The following is a 17,440-nucleotide window of genomic DNA, read 5'->3' on the forward strand; positions in this document are numbered from 1 at the left end:
GTAATTAAATGCCTACGGAACACGGCGCTGCTCCAGCCCCGGTGGCTCTGCAGTCTGCGCCGTGCCGCGCGATGCCGTAGCGCGGGGAAATCACGCAGCGGCAGAAGCCGGCATTCAGCCCAGCGCCGTGCCCGCCACCGCCGACGTGTCGAGGATCGGAGTTACACCAACTCCCACAGCACAGCGGCACAGGAACGCGGCCCCAACCCCGCAGCACCGCTTCCTCTCCTCTGTTCGCCGCCTCTTCGTGCGGGGCGCGCTGAGGAAGGAGCCCTTCGGCACCGCTGCCTTTCGTGCCCGGCCGACCCCCGAGCGCACCGCGGGTCGCGGCCGGCGGGGTGGGATGGGGCGGCGCGGGATGGGGCGGCGCGTTCCCAGCGGACTGCGGCTCCGCTCTGCGTGAAACTGCCGCAACTCAACTTTTCACTTAAAAAAAAAATAAAAAAAAATCCCAGCAGAACACGGAGCGTCGGAGAGCCACTGCGAGCACGGCGCTTTAACGTAGCGCCAAGCCCCGAGCGCAGAAGTACGGCCGCCGTGCCCTTCTCGCCCCCGCACCCCCCGCCCCGCGCAGCATCCGCCGCCCCGCTCCGCTTCCGCAGGGCCCCTCCGCGCCGCGCCACCCCGCAGGTGGAGCGCTGCGCCGTGCGGCCCCGCGCCGGCCCGGCTCGGCTCGGCCCGGCCCGTCCCGTCCCCTCCCGCCGGGCGCAAGGTCACGGCGGCGGCCGAGGGCCGGCCGGGAGCCCCTACCTGGCAGCGCCACTATGGCGGGCCGGGTCGGGCCACGCCGCGGCCGGAGCCGCTCGGCACTTCCCACCTCCCGCCGGCGGCGGAGCTGCCGCCCGCTCCCCCCGCGCCGCGCCGCGCCGGACCCCTCCGGCGGAGGGCCGCACGGCCCCACTTACCGCGGAGCGAGGCGAGGCGAGGGGGAGAGCTGCCCGCGCCGCTCCCGCCGCTGCGCCGCTGCCGCTGCAACAAAGGACTTCCGCCCCGCCGCGCCTGCTGCTGCCGCAGCGCCGGCTCCGCCGCGACCGCACGGAGCCGGACCCCTCCCCTCGGCGGCCGGCGGCTCCTGGCCCCGCCGCTGCCAGCGCTGCTGCGCCGCGCCAATGCCGGGCCCGGCGGGCGGCTCCCTGCCGCGCTCCCCTCTCCTCCCATCGCGCCGCGGAGGCGGCGGCGGCGCCGGGGCAGGGGCGGCCCGCGCCCCCTCCCTACGCGCCTCGGGCCCGGCCCCCCGCCCCCCCTCCCGCTCCCTCGGGAACCCCCCGGCGCGCAGCGGAGCCTCCTGCGGGGGTGGGGGCTGCAGCCAGGGCTGCCCGTGCGTGGCTTCGCTGCCCCCCGGTGTGACGGCTGCCTTGCGCGCCGCGAGGGACCGTAAATAACGACCCCCCTGCCGCGTCGCGTGATACGCTGTTTCTTTTTTGCCGAAATTCCAGCAGCTGACGCCTTCCCTCCTGCAGCTTCACGCTGATGCAGAGGACGTCGCGCGTCCACCACTACTTTTAATCATGAAGCACAGAACAGCGCTTTGGGTTTGGTTTTGTTTTGTTGTCGTTTTGGTTTTTTTTTTTCCCTCTGAGTTTTCCCAGGCCCTTTCCCCACCCTCCCCGAGCCTCTCCAGGTCCTCTTGAGCTGAGCAATGGCATTTCTTGGAGCTTCTGCTACCTGCAGGGCTACTGGACACGTTCACGGGGCTCTGTGGCAGGCATTTGGCTTTCCCAAAGGGTGCCACTCTGTGCGGGAGCCTCAACCCACAGAGCACCATCAGTTGGAGGGCATTTCCAGAGGTGCCATCACCCAAGGAATCATCAAATCATTACAGTTGGAACAAACCATGAAGATCATCTCGCCCAAGGAGCTCAGCTCCAGATGGGCAACAGCAGCAAAAAATTTGATTATAGATTTGAAAATGCCACAACCTACAAATGTAGCAACCAAATGTACATATACATATAAATAACCCTCCCTACCATCCACTTTATTGACATTCACCCCTGTTCTGATAGCCATGATGATGCCATCATAACAGTTATGACATCACAATGGCTGCTATGACATCACAATAGCTATGATGACATCACAATAGCTATGATGACATCCATTGTGGGCCGTGGCACTTTGTTCCCCTGGAGCCCCATGAAACCAGTGACTGTTTTTATAGTAAAATCTCATTCCTCATCATTGCTCCCATGGTTTTGGCTCTGGTTTCTCTGGAGCTCTTCAAAGCCATCTTTGGGCCAGGGTCAACCTAGATAACACGTAAATAATTAATCATTTAAATAAATAACCTACCGTCTGCAAACAGCCCCTCACTTGGTACACGGGTTAATAAATATGTCACATAACACAGGAGCGGAGCACAGAACCTTGAGCTTCTACTGCTGACCTCTGAGGGAAGAAAAGCTGCGAGTTGTACTGATAGGGGCAGTGGGATTGGAGCACCATTAAACTGCAGTCTGGCTACAAATGTGGGAAGATGGCCCCAAGCCCAGTGAGCTTTGTGTGTAAATAGGAGAAATAAGGCATGGAATGTTGGAAAAAGGAATATTTGTGGGCACAGTGGGACGAGCAGAGAGCACTGCATGGAGCACTCGCCCTCCCACAGGCATCTCTGGAAGCAGTCCCGTATCTGCTGCTATTGGGGCAGTATTTGCCCTACGGGCTTCAGATTTGGCCCAATTAAAAATCACCATTCCAACGAGCAGCAAAATATCAAGGGAAAAACAGATATGATCTGAAAAATGTGACACCACGGAGGGAAGTGTGACAAATGCGTGAAGCTGCATGAAACCCACACAGAGAAAGCACAGCAGCAGTGATTCCCACTGCCATTTTCAGTAATAAATATACGAAGCCCAATCCCTCGGGCACCAAATCAACCAGGGGCAGCGGCCCCTCCATCACACGCGGCGAGGAAGAGAAGTTTTGCGCGGTATTTGCGCCATCGCCGCGTGGACGGAGGCTCAGCGCCGGCGACCGCGCAGCGACCGCGCAACCTCCGCGCAGCCGCCTCCCTCAGTTTTTCCACGCGTGGGCTGCCCGGCACGGCACGGCTCAGTTCGACCCAGCCCAGCCCGGCGGCAGGAAGCGCGGGGGGAGCTGCGCCCACCCCATCCGCCGCGCAGGGAGCGGGCGGAGCCGCGCAGGGTCGGGGCAGCGCTTCCGCGGGGGTAAGCGGTGCGGGGCGGTTGCGCGGGGGGGTGCGGTGAGCGGCTCCTCCCGGCCCTCGTGCCCCGGCTGCGATATTGGGGGAGGGAAACAATAGCGCGTATCAGCGTGTATTTGCAGAAAGGGCCGGCGGGCGCGGGGCGGCTCGGCGCCGCACAGTGAGGGCTTTGTGGGGCGGCACAGACTGCCCTCTGTGCGCTTCCCCGCGCCGGGTGCGGTCTGCGCTGAGCGACGGCGCTTTGACACGTTGTTGAAGTTGGCACCTGCGCGGCACTCGGTGCTGTGGTCTTCGCTGTGCGTAAAAGCAGAGAGCAGGTCTCAGCGCGGGTCGGGACGGGGGGTCGCGGGGGAGGGGAGGGGAAATCATTGAAGGTGGGCGCAGCGGGAGGAGGCTCTGGGGCTTGACGGGACTTCGTGCTGGGACAGACCTCTTGTCCTCCTCGCAGACGTGCCATGGACATGGCTGGCCACAGCCTGCTCCTGCTCCAGCAGCTGAACATGCAGCGGGAGTTCGGCTTCCTGTGCGACTGCACAGTTGCCATTGGAGATGTTTACTTCAAAGCCCACAGAGCGGTGCTCGCTGCTTTCTCAAACTATTTTAAGATGATATTTATCCATCAGACAAGGTAAGGATGCGCAGATCTCTTCCTATCTTCTTACTGCTCTGCTCGGCTTTCTGCTTTTTCCTCTTTTTAAAAGAGTTGCAGTCTAAAAGAGCCCAAGTGGGGATGTTATGTGGCCTGAGATTGTTTCCTAACCTGACTCGCATCTCAGTTCCTGCACAGCCTGCCCAGCACCAGCGCTGCCATGGCCTCAGGAATTGCCCCAGACAAGGAGAAAGCCGATCCCGTGGGGCTCAGGCAGTTTTCTGGCTCAGCTGGATTCCTCCTGACAGGATCCGTGGGCTCAAGGCAGTCAAGAAGCCATGGTCTTATCTCTTTGCTGCACTTCAGTCTGCAGATAAGGGCCAGGACTGTGAGCATCCACTTATTTCAATCTCCTGTCTGGATGTTTCACCTGACCAGGCCCAGGGCGGTTCTGCAGGTATAGGGAAGTTGGCTCTGAGCCCTAACCTCTGAACTGCAGTGATGGATTAATCCTCTCTGTTCCCCCTCCTGCTCGTGGAAAATCATCAGAGAATTACCGGGGTTGGAAGGGATCTCTGGATATCCCCCAGCCTAGCCCCCTGCAAAGCAGTTTCCAATAGCAGGTTGCACAGGAAAGCATCCAGGTGGGTTTTGAATACCTGCAGAGAAAGCAACTGCACTACCTCTCTGGGAAGCCTGTTCCAGTGCTCTGCCACCCTCACAGTAAATAAATTTTTCCTCATCTTCAAATGGAACTTCCAGTTCGTGCCCATTGCCCTTGTCCTGTCACTGGGCACCACCAAAAAAAGCCTGGCCCCATCCACTTGACTCCTGCCCTTTAGGTATTTTTAAGCCTTGCTAAGATCCTCTCTCAGTCTCCTGCAGGCTGAACAGCCCCAGAGCTTTCAGCTTTTCCCATAGGGGCAGTGCTGCAGGCCCCGATCCTTGGCCATCCACACGCAGCCATTGCTTGGAAGTGAGACGACAAGCGAACTTCTGTAGCAATAGGTGTTGTTTGCTGACACTTAGGTGCAAAGCTCGTAAAGATTACATGGCAGTGGCGGCTGGATTTATTACCTGAGCACACAAACACATGGCTAGGAGCCGTCACAGGTGGGGCAGACAGAGGCCGGCTGTGCTCACAGTTCTTCACCGCAGCTCTGTGTGCTGTCATTGAAGTCACCTAGATACACAGAATCATAGAATCGTTTGAGTTGAAAGGGACCCTTATAAGCCAGCTGGTCCAACTCCCCTGCAACAAACAGGGACACCTACAGCTCCATCAGGTGCTCAGAGCCCCGTCCATACACAGACACATGTGAGCACTGCTGTGCACAGAAGGGAGCCACGCTCCTTCAGGCCTTGGCAAGGAGCACTGGCTGTCATGGAGCTGCAGCCAGGCGGCAGCGCCCGCATTCTGCTAACCAGTGACGGTGCAGATGAATGGGCAGATAATGGGTCAGGGCTGTAATTTGGAGTCAACGATGTGCTTAATCATCTGTCTTGTTTCAGTGAGTGCATAAAGATTCAGCCTGCAGACATCCAGCCGGACATTTTCAGCTACCTCCTGCACATCATGTACACCGGGAAGGGCCCAAAGCAGGCGGTCAGCCAGAGCCGGCTGGAGGAGGGCATCCGCTTCCTGCACGCTGACCACCTTTCCCACCTCGCTGTTGAGATGAACCAGGCTTTCCCCTCAGAGGCCGTGCAGTCCTCAAACCTCTACGGAATCCAGATCTCCACTGCGCACAAAGCAGCAAAGGAGCGGCCAGGCGCCAAAGAGACACTGGGCAGTGTGGGGGGCCGGCCTTCTGCCCCAGCTGAACACCCGCAGCTGCAGCTCTCCCTCGCCATCGGCCTGGATGACAGCAGCCGTGAGCAACCAGGCCCGCATCCCACAGCCCAGCCTGCAGCGCTGACCAGGCCAACAGAGGAGGTGCCGAAGCTTTCTGTCTCCATCAAGCAGGAGAAGTGTGAGGCTGAGCCTGTGGTGTCTCAGAGCTGCAGCCCTCCTTCCCCGGACAGAGCAAACCCCATCCTTGCCAAGGCCAGCCTCAGGGTGCACCTGTGTCACTACTGTGGGGAGCGCTTTGACTCGCGGGCTGGGCTGCGGGAGCACCTGCACACCCATGTTTCAGGCTCACTGCCCTTCGGCGTGCCAGCCTCCATCCTGGAGAGCGGCGGGCTCGGCGAGGTGCAGCCCCTGACGGAAGGCAGAGAGAGTGGGCAGCGCCTCGGAGCCTTTCTCCTCAGGGAGGATGAGAACCCGCTGGAACATGCAGGCTGTGGCGAGCTCGAGCCGCTGCAGATCGGGCAGCTCTCCCTCATCTCCAAGGACCACGAGCCGGTGGAGCTGAACTGTAACTTTTCCTTCTCGAGAAAGAGAAAACTGGGCTGCACTGTCTGCGGACGCACGTTTTTCCGGAAGAGCCAGCTGCTGGAGCACATGTACACACACCGGGGGAAGCAGCTCAAGCACGGCCGCAGCCCACGGCTGGAGAGTCCCCTCACCCCCAGGTTCCGGCCCTATGGCGACAGCGACGGCGTGGGGAAGAGTTCCAGCTTGTCCCAAGATCACTTGGATGAGTGTTTACTAGAGTCTGATCTCATCCAGGAGAGTGTGGATACGATCCTGGTAGAGTAGTTCTTCCTGTGCAGCCTTTCAACACTGGTTAGGGGCATTTTCTGTGCACTGAGCTGCCAGATCTGACTGTTGTCCTCAGCCAGAGTTGCCCTCTCACTGAGCTAGCTGTGAAGAATGGTGTGTTTGGTTTGTGTGTTTACTTTTTTACCTCTCTAACTTTTAAACTCAAGCTAATTCAACTCTAAGTCCTTGGAAGCCTCCATGTGACTCGGTTACATTTTCATAGATGTGAACTTGTTCTTGCCCTGCTTTACTGGAGTTCGTATCGTGTCGCTGGGTGTGAGGTTTACACATCCCCTAATACATGGAGTGGTATCAAGGGCTGTTTGTAGCCCATAAAATTGCTTTTCTGGTTCTAGATGGAGAGAAATGTAGAGGGAAGTATATATATTGTTCTTCCTCAACAGTTTGGTTTTAATTAAAATAAATGAGGAGATAAGTCCCAAAGTTTGTGTTTATAACTGCAGTTAATAAATCTGCATAAATGCACGTGGGAGCCATAAGGCTCATCTTTTCAAGGGAATTGGTGGCAACCTTGACTTCAACAGGCCCTAGAGTCCTCATCAAATGAATTGCTAACATTTATTTGCATATTACTTACATAATTAGGAGTTGGACTTGGCGATTCTATTGGGTCCCTTCCGACTCGGGATATTCTATGATTCTACTAATGTGCTTAAGGGCTTCACATGGGTTTTTTCCTGTTCCTCCCTCCTCGACTGCTGCTGCATGAACAAGACATGCATTGATGCCTCTCTGTGGTCAGCTCCCATTACTGGGCCTTCTGAGCACCAAGGGAAGGGAGCTGTGAAGGAACGTCCACTCATGGAGCTTCTGAGTAACACGTCCTGACCAAAGTCTTTACAGGACTAAACAGCTCACAAGGCTTTGCTAGGAGATCGTCACAGAATCATTTAGGTTGGAAAGGACCACTAAAATCATCTAGTCCAACCATCAACCCGTATCGATCCATCCATACCATGCCCATGAACCATGTCCCTCAGTGCCACATCTCCATGGTTCTTGAACAAATACATACCATGCTACTCTCTGCTTGTGGAGTCACCTAACATGGTAAGATATAGACTTTGCCTTTCATTACTCAATTTCTGAAGCCCAAGGGGGGATTTAAAATTGTACACGTTCCTCTTGCGTTTTATCCCACTGTAGTTTTCCACCAGAGGTACCCGTGCTTCCCACCAGCTGGGCTCCAATCCATCCCATCCCAACATCTCTGTCCTTATGGCACTGAGATTCCTCCTGCAGCAACAAGCTGGGGCCTGGTGAGCTGCTCCAGTAACCCCAAGCCCTATTACTCACTACACATACCCCAGCCCCTGCAGAATTGAGTCATTGTATAGGAAAGGAGGCTTTGAACAATGGTGAGAACTGTTTGTTGTCAATATGCCCGGTCCACATCTCTTTGTAGCCAGGACCCTCGAGCTGTCATCTCATTCTGGAATAGGATCTGGAATGAAACCACTTCTGCATGTAGAGCCCGTGGAGGCCATTGTGAGGGTGGCTGCTGGGCAGGGGAGCTGAGCACTGCAGGGGATGGAGCGGCCGCCAAATTGTGTTTTAAGACAAAGGGAAAAAACAAACAGGCCCTGAGCTTGTGTGGATGCTGTGAGGAGCTGCTCTGTGTGTGCCCATTGGGGTGCTGGTGTTGCTGGGGCTGCAGCTGGGCTGGGTGGGAAAAGGGGTTTTCTTGAGGAAACAACAGCTGCTTGCAGATGGGTTCCCTGAAGTTCAGTGGGATGGCTAAAAAATGGAGTGCTGTGACAATTCCCTATTCAGGTTCGTGTGTTTGTTTCCAGCCCCGTTAGAAGCACAAGGGGGAATCTGCTGGGTAGAGACAGAGCTGTGCAAGGGAAGTAGAAGCTGCAAAATGAGCTGAAAGTGACAGTTTTTAGACAGTTGAGCAGTCCACGGGCTGCTCAGTGAGATCTCTAACTCATCTGAACTCATTTGTGTTGAGAATCAGTGGCCTTTGATGTATTTGCAAGTCCTGCCGAGATCAGCAGGACAGATAAACCCATGGTGGGGATGCTTTAAACAAAGGGCAGTCAACAAAGGGCTCAGTATTGGGGACAACAGGAAATGTTGGTTTGGTTTGGGCCATTAAAGGCAGCTTCAATGAAGGCGGTGAGCTGGGCCAGAAGCGATGTCTGTCCCTGCGTCAGCTGTGGTGTGTGCACACCTATTGCAGGAGCACCCCTGCATAATTCTACAGGTCCATCTCAGACAGCACTGTGCTCATCACGTCTCTGATATTCCTTACCATTCCTCCCCCTTTTAGGGTGTGCTTTGGTTCATCTTTGTGGCACCGAACATCTGTGACATCAAACGTTGGTGAAAGGCATTTTCTCATCATTTGCAATAGAAGAAATGTATTTTCAGCGTTTTTCTTCTGAGTGTTAAAGCACTGTTATAATTAAAGCAGCAGAAGAAGCTGGAGAGACAGAACTGCACGCTGCAACCTCCCCTTGCAGGCATCGCTTGCTCTCAGCTTTGGAAAATCATAGAAAATCATTTTGGAAGGCAGCTCCATCTTCTAAGCAAGAACTGTAGCTGCTCCTGGGCACATAGGAAGAGGTTTACCCTTGTATGTAGAACACACTTGGGTTATTGTATACTTAACTCTGAGGCAGGGCATGCTGGAAAAATCTGCCTGATATGTACAGCCAGGAAAAATGAAAGCTTTGTCCTTGTATGCAGGATAATGATCCTGGTAATTCCTTTCAGTTGCCTGTGATTGATCGATCAGTGCACATGAGCTTAGGCAAAGGCTGAACATGTTGCCCAGAGAGGTGGTGGGTGCTCTGTCCCTGGAGACACCCAAGGTCAGGCTGGACGGGGCTCTGAGCACCTAATGGAGCTGTGGGTGTCTCTGTTCTTTGCAGGGGAGGTTGGACCAGATGGCCTTTAAGAGCTCCTTCCAACTCGAATGGTTGTATCATTCTGTGATTCTAAAGACCTGGAGTGACGCGTGGAGGCTTGTAAAAGCTCTGGGGATGCCAAAGCTTTGATGAAGCAGGAACATGAGAGGTCCTTGGCTATGGCCAATGAAAGGGCATTGTCTATGATCTCATGCACTGCAGGTGAGTGCTCAGCCCAGTCCCAAAGCATTAGTGCAGAGTGCTCCTCCAGTGCCCATTAGCCCTGGGGATGCCACCAAGTGCTGCAGTGAGACATCATTTCCATAGGTAATTGAGTGCTATTGACCAGTGCATGCTGCACAACTTCCACCTCATGGAATCGTTTGAGTTGGAAGGGACCCTCAGAGGTTGTCTGGTCTGACCCCCCTGCAATGAACACCTAGAGTCAGGGGGAGGGATGCTGGCTGCCAGGAGGTGACACAGGCTCTCTCTGCTCCTTTACTCCAGGCAGAACAACAACAATAACCTCCAGCCTTCAGCTCAGCGGGCTGCCCACACAGTGCCTGGCAGCAGGGCCACAGGGCACAGGATACAGCCCCCGCACTGGAAGTGTTGACAGCAGGAAGCACATTGTAAACTCGGAGCACTGAACGTGAGAGTGGAAATAAACCATGAAACGCCGCTCTCATGAGCTTGCTGGAAAGAGCATTAAGGCTGGTAATGAATAGTTCTTAAATATGTTGGAGGTGGAAGGCGTAAACTGAGTGCAGGCAAAGCTTTCAGAAGTGCAGTGAAAACCATCAGCACATGCAATTCAATCTTATTTCCCATTTCATTTCCATGTTCCATAAGCAGGCGCAGGCTTCGGGCCATTGGCTCCCAGTGGCCCAGGAGGAGCTTCACCCTCAGCTCCTCACGTCCCTCCCACAGGCAGCAGCCGGCAGCACGATGTGACACACACCACTGAGCTCAGCTTCAGCTTTGCTGCTGGGTAAGGAGCTGACAGGCTTCTCTTCTCTGCTCCTGCCAAAAAGGAGCTCTCTGCGTGGGCTTCCTGGCGGTCCAGCACTAGGATAAGCTATTCTGAGCAAAGAAAACTGGGAAGGAAAAAAGCAAATGAAGCCCTAAATGGCACGCCAGTTAGGTATTTACAGTTGGAGCGATGTCAGGACTGAATTCCTTGAAATGCAATCACAGCATATGTGGGATTTGCATGTTTTATTAAGAAACAGTAATGACGCAGCTTCAAAGGCAGCCTAATAGCGGAAACGCTTCCATGAAATATTCTAACCCAGACACCTCCACCCTCAAAACAAAGGTGCAGCACAGCACAGCATCTCAGTGCCTCAGTTCCACCCGAGCTAAATTGTCCTGGCAAAGCCATGCAGCTGCTGCCGAGGTCAAACTTATAGGGTGATGGGGGCTGTAATCAGCTCTAGTGGGGGATGACGCCTTCATCTCACTCATTTGAGTTACAAAAGGGTTTTTCTTGGTGTCTCTCCCTTTTGTATCCAGCGTGATTGTCAATTTGTTTGTTATAACAGCAATTTGTAAATGATGGTTTGGGGGTATTTTTCACTGAGATTCACTTCCAAGCTGAATGGACGTTGAGTTTGTTGCAGAACAGTCACACTGTTAGCAAAGAACTGCATTTTCCACAACGTGCTGCAAAAAGAAATGTGAGAATGGTGCCTCCCAAAAATGCTGATCTATATTGTTCCTTAAATAACCATACAAGCAATAACATCCTCTGATTAGTTAAACAAAAACACATTTAATGTAAAGATTTTATCTGGCTGCAAATTAAATACTTCATTATTGTAATACCACCCAACAAGAGCTAACAAGAACCGTTCTCTGGGAAACGAAACTGCAGATGTAAAAGAATATTAAAGCAAATTATTTAAATCAATCTGTTCCCTTGGAGCGTTTCATTATTTTGAGTTACAGATGTGGAAGTCCTCTGTCAACAGGATGAGCGATAGGAGGGCTTTGCTGGTCCACCGGCAGGGTCCCACTTCCACCCATCACTTGCCAGCACAGAATTGCCACGTACTGCACGAACTTGCCCAATTTATTTTGGCACCTATGACAAAACTCTTGAATTTTCATGTGACGTAAGCACACGTATGAAAATATCCATCATTTGTGCAGGGAAAGCATCAATTCCAGTGCTGGGTTCCCACTTGCTGTAGTCCCTCCAGCAGCATATGGGGCCTCACTGCACACTGCAGTGCCCCGTGGGTAAAGCACAGGCAGGGGACTTGTTGAACAGCAAGCTGAGCAATAGCTGCCAAAAGGAATGCAAGAAACATCTGGGAAAGAAAGCAGCAGTGCAGACTGCGGGGTGAGCAGGAGAACAAATTAATTAATTGTGATGCAGCTACAAAGCAACACTTCCATATCCGAGTGGGGCAGCAGAGCGACGAAGAGGCAGATGGCCCAGAGGCAATCCCAACCAGCCAGAGCAGGCCCAGACTATGCACTGTGCCCACTTCTTACAGCTGTGAGGAGGAAACTGTCCCGAACCCTCTCTGGTGCTCTTGTGCAGCCAAGCAGCCTCATGCTTCTTTGAATGGTTCTGCTCCAAAAGTGTAGAGTTCCTGTGATTCATTAATGTCCAATTCTCTCATCATAATGGGGAAGCAGAGAAACTTAATTAAGTCATTAAGAGCCCATTAGAAGTCTGTGTTTTGTTCTGCAAACCTGAAAGAATAATCAGTATTAATACTGTTTAAAATGTACATTTTTTTTCAACTTTTTAATATGCTGTAAAGTGCCTCAAGTCCTTAGGAGCCCTGCACACTGGGAGCTTGGGCTCTGCAGTCTGTTCCACTAGCAAAGCAGCTCATCCAATGGTGATTCAATTGCTGGGCTGCTCTTCTGAGCCAGATGAGATCTGCGATCCTTCATAAATACCTGCCGGAATCTGTGGGATTTCAGGAAACTGTGAGTGGAAAAGACAGGGCAGCAACCAGAAGGAAACCTTATTTAAGAAAAAAACACGCAGGAATAATGAGTCTTAAAACATTTCAGGTCTGTTAAGCAGCAACCAGAAGGAAACCTTATTTAAGAAAAAAACACGCAGGAATAATGAGTCTTAAAACATTTCTGGTCTGTTAATGTGAAGGCCTCTACTCATCAGATGGCCAGCTGGAAATGCTGGATGGCATGGTGGTTATCAGCTCTGGTACAAAATCTCTATGCCCAGTCAATCACAAGTCAAGAAAACAAGAGGTACACTCAACTTTAATGAACTAATTGCAAGTTACATGTATGGGTGGAACAGAGGGAAAACAGCCATGAAAAGGATGCAAACACAGACCTGGGTACAGAGCAGCTGCCAGTCCTGCAGGCTTTGGGCTGGACCTGTACAATACAGGTCTCTCCACTGCAAGGAGTGCCTCCTCCTGCAATGGACTATTTTGTTTTGATGTAGCATTAAGTCCTCCCCAACTGCTCAGCACATGGATAGAAGACAAGTGCCTGGCCACGCCCAGGGGTTCTGGCATCTCCTACCGAGAACTCAGGGGTGCCCCTGCATCCAAGGCATGGAGATGCTGCAGCCGTTCCATTGGCACCAACCCATCCTGGTGCCCACACAGCCCACACACAGCACAGCTCCAGCATAAGCGCCGCTCTTCCCAGGTGATGCAGCAGCTCCAAAGCTATACACAGTCCTTAGAAAGCCCCTTTCAAAATGATGGCAAAATGCCTGAAAGGAACAATAGGAAGTGCAAAGCCATTAATATACACACTGAATTATTGATAACGTTAAATAAATTCACAGAAAAAAAAAGTCAGTCTGATTTTTTCCAAGTTTAACGTGCACAGAAAGACACCATGGCACTCACTGCTGGTACTTCTCTCGCAGCAGCAGAGATCCTTTCTCAAAGTTCAAAACACGGTTGTGCACCAGGTTCTTGGAGAGTTGTCAGCCCTGGTGTTCTAACAGCGCCGAGCAGAAAACCTCTGTGTCCCCACTGTGGTCACTGAGCAGTTGCCAGGGGAGGCTGCTATTTCTGTACAGGCTGAGAATGGGGCAGGAGAACTTTCTCAGCAGAAAAGGCAGACTTTCATGCAGCAGTGTGTAAATCCCAACCGCGCAGCTGCAATCCTAAATTATCAAAAGGCCCCTTTCTTCCAGAGGGCTGGCAGTGAGAGGCGATGTGGACCCGCATACATCACGTGTGTGCACACGCTGCATGCACACCTCCTTAACAGAGCACTTTGTATTTTTCTGACAGCAGTCAGCCTGTCTGGGTGTTTTGTGGCAGTGTTCCCAGCCCTCATGTCTGGGTTTTCCCTGAGGACTTTGGTGTGATAGCTCCGGTGTTCAGGGTGCGTTTTGGACTGGCTACCATGGAGCCAGCTGGGATTTCTGCCGGGGGTCTCTGCGAAGTGAAGGGATGGATGGACACATGGACACACCCAGCGACCAAATCCCCTCCCAACATGGAGCAATTCCATGGCCTGCAGCACATCCTTGCTACCACGCGATTTCAACACTGAGGCAAGAGTTCACTGCATGCAGCACACTGCTATTTATATTACATGCCATACATTAAAAAAAAAAAACAACATCATATCCAAGGGAAGTTTCACCTTTGCAGACAAAAGGCAAGGCCAGGGGCTCCCTGTGGCCAGTATGCTCCAGCCTGCCCTCATCACTACACCATGGGGAGACCTGTGCTTAGCAGTGCAATGGGCCCCAGCAGACAAAGTGAAGGCATGCTCTTGGTGTTTGTGCAGCCTGAAGTCAGCAAGGAGAGCTGATGCTGTACTGCAGTGGGATGGGTGATACACAGGCTGCTTCTGACAAGGGAATAGGCTGGAGGAGTAGGCTGGGGCCTTAGGCTGGCCAAACTCTGCTGCTCACTGCATTCACCCAGTTCCACCTAATGGGACTTCAGACCATGGTTTCCTATACCTCTGAATGCAGTGCTAACTGCTTGGCATTGATGCGACTGATTGCACATCTCAGCCCCTTCTCCCTCCCTTGTACCCACTGAGCAAACCTCCAGCCGTGCTCAACACTCACTGAACCGAACCCAGTGGCAGGAGGTTTCTAGCTGCCTGTGGGGTCTCTTCCTAAAAGCACATTAACGTTTAAACCACTAACAGCAGGGAAGTCTGGAATGGAAGACAGCAGAAATATGGTCTCAACATAAAGATGCTAGTAAATGAAAACACTGCAACACTTGCACTTTCCTGCAGCCAGGCCTAGTGCACTCGCTGTGCTCAGCACGGCCTGTCCCATGCCCCAGCACCAGTTTCATACACTGAACACACACACAACTTCACGGGCATGCAGAGTTAACTAAGCAGTGGCCTCCAGAGCTCTCTTGCTCCCCTCCTCAGGCCAAAGTAGCTTGGAATCACCCTAATCTGGGGGCATCGTCACCCTCACAGAAAACTGTTGTGTTTATTCTGTTCCAGAGCCATCTCGTTGACCAGCTGCTCTATGGATGACTGGATGGCCGCCTTCACAAGGGAAGATGCTGTTTCTATGAGGAGCAACTCGTACTGATCCGAAGTCCTGTGCCCCTGCTCGCCCAGACCTTTCTCTTCCACCATAGCATCACTGCCAGCCCCAGGGCCTTCTTTTTGACCAAAATCAAAGCTCCCACTGGATTTTTTATTCCCTTTTTGCTTCTTGTGGTGTAAAACTGGGGATGGCTCATAGGTCTGGTCAGAATCGGTGTCATCAGAGTCCACAGCTTCAGTGATGGTGATGACGATGCCAACGCCGGTGCCCATGTTGACTTCAGGTTTCTCCTGATGGCTGGAGCTGCTCTGCACACTCATTGCATCGTCCTTAGACACTGATGGACTGAAATCCATTGTGGTCTCCTCAGATTTGCCCTCCTTGGGGAGATCAGTGTTCCTCTCTGACTCATCCCTTTCAGGAAGCTCCTTGCAGATTGTGGCTATTTCCTGCACCTCGGTGATTTCAGGGGTGCCATTGGGTTGATCTGTGGAAACCGGCGCTTCGGGAGTGACTTCCCTCTCTTCCACTTGAGCTGTAGATTGACTCCCCTCAGGCAGCTTTTCCTGCACAGGTTCATTGACAGGCTCCAAACTGGTTATTTCTGACTGAGCGATGCACTCTGTGTGTTCATCCACTTCAGGTCTGCCCTCTCCCGAGGGCTCACTCCTCTCTTTGGCATCGGCACCCTCTGCTGATATGTGCTGGTCCTCTGCAGGCAGCGGGCGTAGGGCTTCAGCCTTGTCACAGGACTCTGCTGGGGCTGTGTCCTCTGCAGGTAGCAGGCTTAGGGCTACAGCACTGCCACAGGGCTCTGCTGGGGCTGTGTCCTCTGCAGGTAGCAGGCTTAGGGCTACAGCACTGCCACAGGGCTCTGCTGGGGCGACATCTGCAGAGAGTGGGCTGAGGGACTCAGCCTTGTCACAAGGCTCTGCTGGGGCCACGTCCTCTGCAAGGAGGGAGCTGAGGGACTCAACCTTGTCGCAGGGCTCTGCTGGGGCCATGTCCTCTGCAAGGAGGGGGCTGAGGGACTCAGCATTGTTACAGGGCTCTGCTGGGGCCGTGTCCTCTGCAGGGAGTGGACTGAGGGACTCAGCCTTGTTGCAAGGCTGTACGGGGGCCATGTCCTCTGCAGGGAGTGGACTGAGGGACTCAGCCTTGTCGCAGGGCTCTGCTGGGGCCATGTCCTCTGCAGGGAGTGGACTGAGGGACTCAGCCTTGTCGCAGGGCTCTGCTGGGGCCATGTCCTCCAGCTCTTCAATGGCTTTATTCAAAATGCCCATCACTTCATTTGCTTGGACACTGTCCTCTGACTCCTCCACCACCTCTGTGGGGCTGGCCTTTTTCTTGCCTCTCAAGAAGCGCACACAGGGCATCTTCACCCCTGTGCTGGCCTTTTTCCTTGGAAGACCTTGTGCACAGCTCTCCTCTGCATCCATCTCCAGCTGCACCTGAGAATCAGAAGACACCTTCTTCCGTGAAGAGGATTTCTGCCCTCTCCGAGGTTTTGTGAGACTTTTGAGGGCTGCCCACGCTCCTCTGGAGGGTCGCAATTGAGCAGAAGTTTTTGCCTCCCCTGGGTCTGTGCTGATGCATTGATTTTTCTCCTTCGAGGTTCCAGAAGCTCCCTCACGTGCATCCTTAGTTGTCAGCCCCTTCTTACAGGACTTCTTCCGCTTCTTAAAACAGAGCATGGAGGGTTTTTCTGCCTGTTCTTCCAATGGGGGGCATGGTGTCCCTGCGCTAGGAGTCTCCAGCTCGCTCGGGTTCTCCATTTGTATCTCCTTAGCAGCCTTTGCCATATTTGCACCTCTCCTTCGTCTGTGTATTGCCTTTCTTGATTAATGCATAAAAGCTGCAGAGATGCTCAAATGGCTTTTTCCCCAAATTGTCCTCAAAACAACAGTAGTTGCTTCTTAACAAGCAGACGTGGCAATGTGCAGAGCTGTTCCAATGAAGCTATTGCATCCACTTTATAACTTCCACTGCATCTTCTTACTCTCCTTATTGCCTCTCCAAGGAGTCCCAGGCAGACTTGAAGTACCAGAGTCACTCTCAGAGTCACCTCTGTGATACCCCACTTCAGGTCGTGCTCCTCTAACAGTACACCACTGAATGGACAGTCTGACCTCAGTTTTACTCCCCCAAAGGATGACAAGTCAAGCCAAGAGTTAACAACTTTTATTCAGCCCGTGGACAGTTTGAGGGGCATGAGGAACTTGCTTGAAGCAACGTGGAGGCAGTGAGTGGAGGTGTTCTGCCTCCCAGTGCCAGCTCAGCTGCTGCTGTGCCTTGGATTCTGATCAGCTCCTGACACGGGTTGGGTGAGGTTTGCCTCTGATGGTGCTTGATGCTCCCAGCTCTGACCTGCAACACAATGAACAAGTGGTAAGAAGCACAGAGCAAATATCAAAGGATTGAGAAGTAATTCTGAGCAGAATATTTCACCCCGGGATGCAGACAAGGGACAGAAAAGCAATTCTACCTCCAGATACCAATATCCAAAGGCAAAATAAAGCCACTATTATGCCAACTTAGCTCTGTTCCAACACAGAAAACACTACTTTGCATGGCAGAAGTGGCTGTATTTTTTTCTAATTGCTCATATTATGACAAATCTATATTACTCACACGAGCATATATTTCCTGCTCCTACACTTGGCTCCATCTTCCC

At 53.1% G+C, this 17,440-nt stretch overlaps 4 protein-coding genes across 12 annotated transcripts in view; 1 reads left to right on the forward strand and 3 right to left on the reverse strand.

Annotated features, from left to right (window-relative positions):
* ZBTB1 (zinc finger and BTB domain containing 1) overlaps window positions 1–1,045 on the reverse strand; it is a 28,878-nt gene extending 27,833 nt beyond the window's left edge. For 5 of the 6 annotated variants that reach the window (XM_085225771.1, XM_085225770.1, XM_085225772.1 and 2 more), the window contains exon 1: window positions 906–1,045. The gene's annotated coding sequence lies outside the window, so the exon portion shown is untranslated. Of the gene's footprint in view, window positions 1–750; window positions 864–905 lie in introns of those variants that run through there. The other variant, XM_085225768.1, reaches the window with a different exon arrangement.
* The window catches only part of MTHFD1 (methylenetetrahydrofolate dehydrogenase, cyclohydrolase and formyltetrahydrofolate synthetase 1), a 247,698-nt gene that overhangs the window by 187,994 nt on the left and 42,264 nt on the right, over window positions 1–17,440 (reverse strand). The window contains exon 28 of one of the 2 annotated variants that reach the window (XM_085225774.1): window positions 17,002–17,133. The exons of the other annotated variant lie outside the window; for it this stretch is intronic. The gene's annotated coding sequence lies outside the window, so the exon portion shown is untranslated. Of the gene's footprint in view, window positions 1–17,001; window positions 17,134–17,440 lie in introns of those variants that run through there. 2 annotated transcript variants of the gene reach the window in all.
* ZBTB25 (zinc finger and BTB domain containing 25) lies at window positions 2,975–6,846 on the forward strand. 3 transcript variants are annotated; one of them, XM_085225778.1, is made up of 3 exons: window positions 2,975–3,170; window positions 3,615–3,794; window positions 5,268–6,846. In XM_085225778.1, exons 2-3 carry the CDS (start codon window positions 3,622–3,624, stop codon window positions 6,397–6,399), a joined length of 1,305 nt encoding a protein of 434 aa, XP_085081904.1. In that variant the 5' UTR covers window positions 2,975–3,170; window positions 3,615–3,621; the 3' UTR covers window positions 6,400–6,846. The 3 variants fall into 3 exon arrangements, with proteins under 3 accessions (XP_085081904.1, XP_010710312.1, XP_010710314.1); XM_010712010.3 differs by lacking the exon at window positions 2,975–3,170 and adding an exon at window positions 3,177–3,483; XM_010712012.3 differs by lacking the exon at window positions 2,975–3,170 and adding an exon at window positions 3,177–3,462.
* Window positions 11,028–16,750, reverse strand: AKAP5 (A-kinase anchoring protein 5). The gene has a single exon (XM_031553718.2). The coding sequence runs from the start codon at window positions 16,566–16,568 to the stop codon at window positions 14,685–14,687; it is 1,884 nt and encodes a 627-aa protein (XP_031409578.2). The 5' UTR covers window positions 16,569–16,750; the 3' UTR covers window positions 11,028–14,684.

Source organism: Meleagris gallopavo, chromosome 5 (genome assembly GCF_905368555.1).
Source record: "Meleagris gallopavo chromosome 5, MGAL_WU_HG_1.1, whole genome shotgun sequence".
Lineage (NCBI taxonomy): Eukaryota > Metazoa > Chordata > Aves > Galliformes > Phasianidae > Meleagris > Meleagris gallopavo.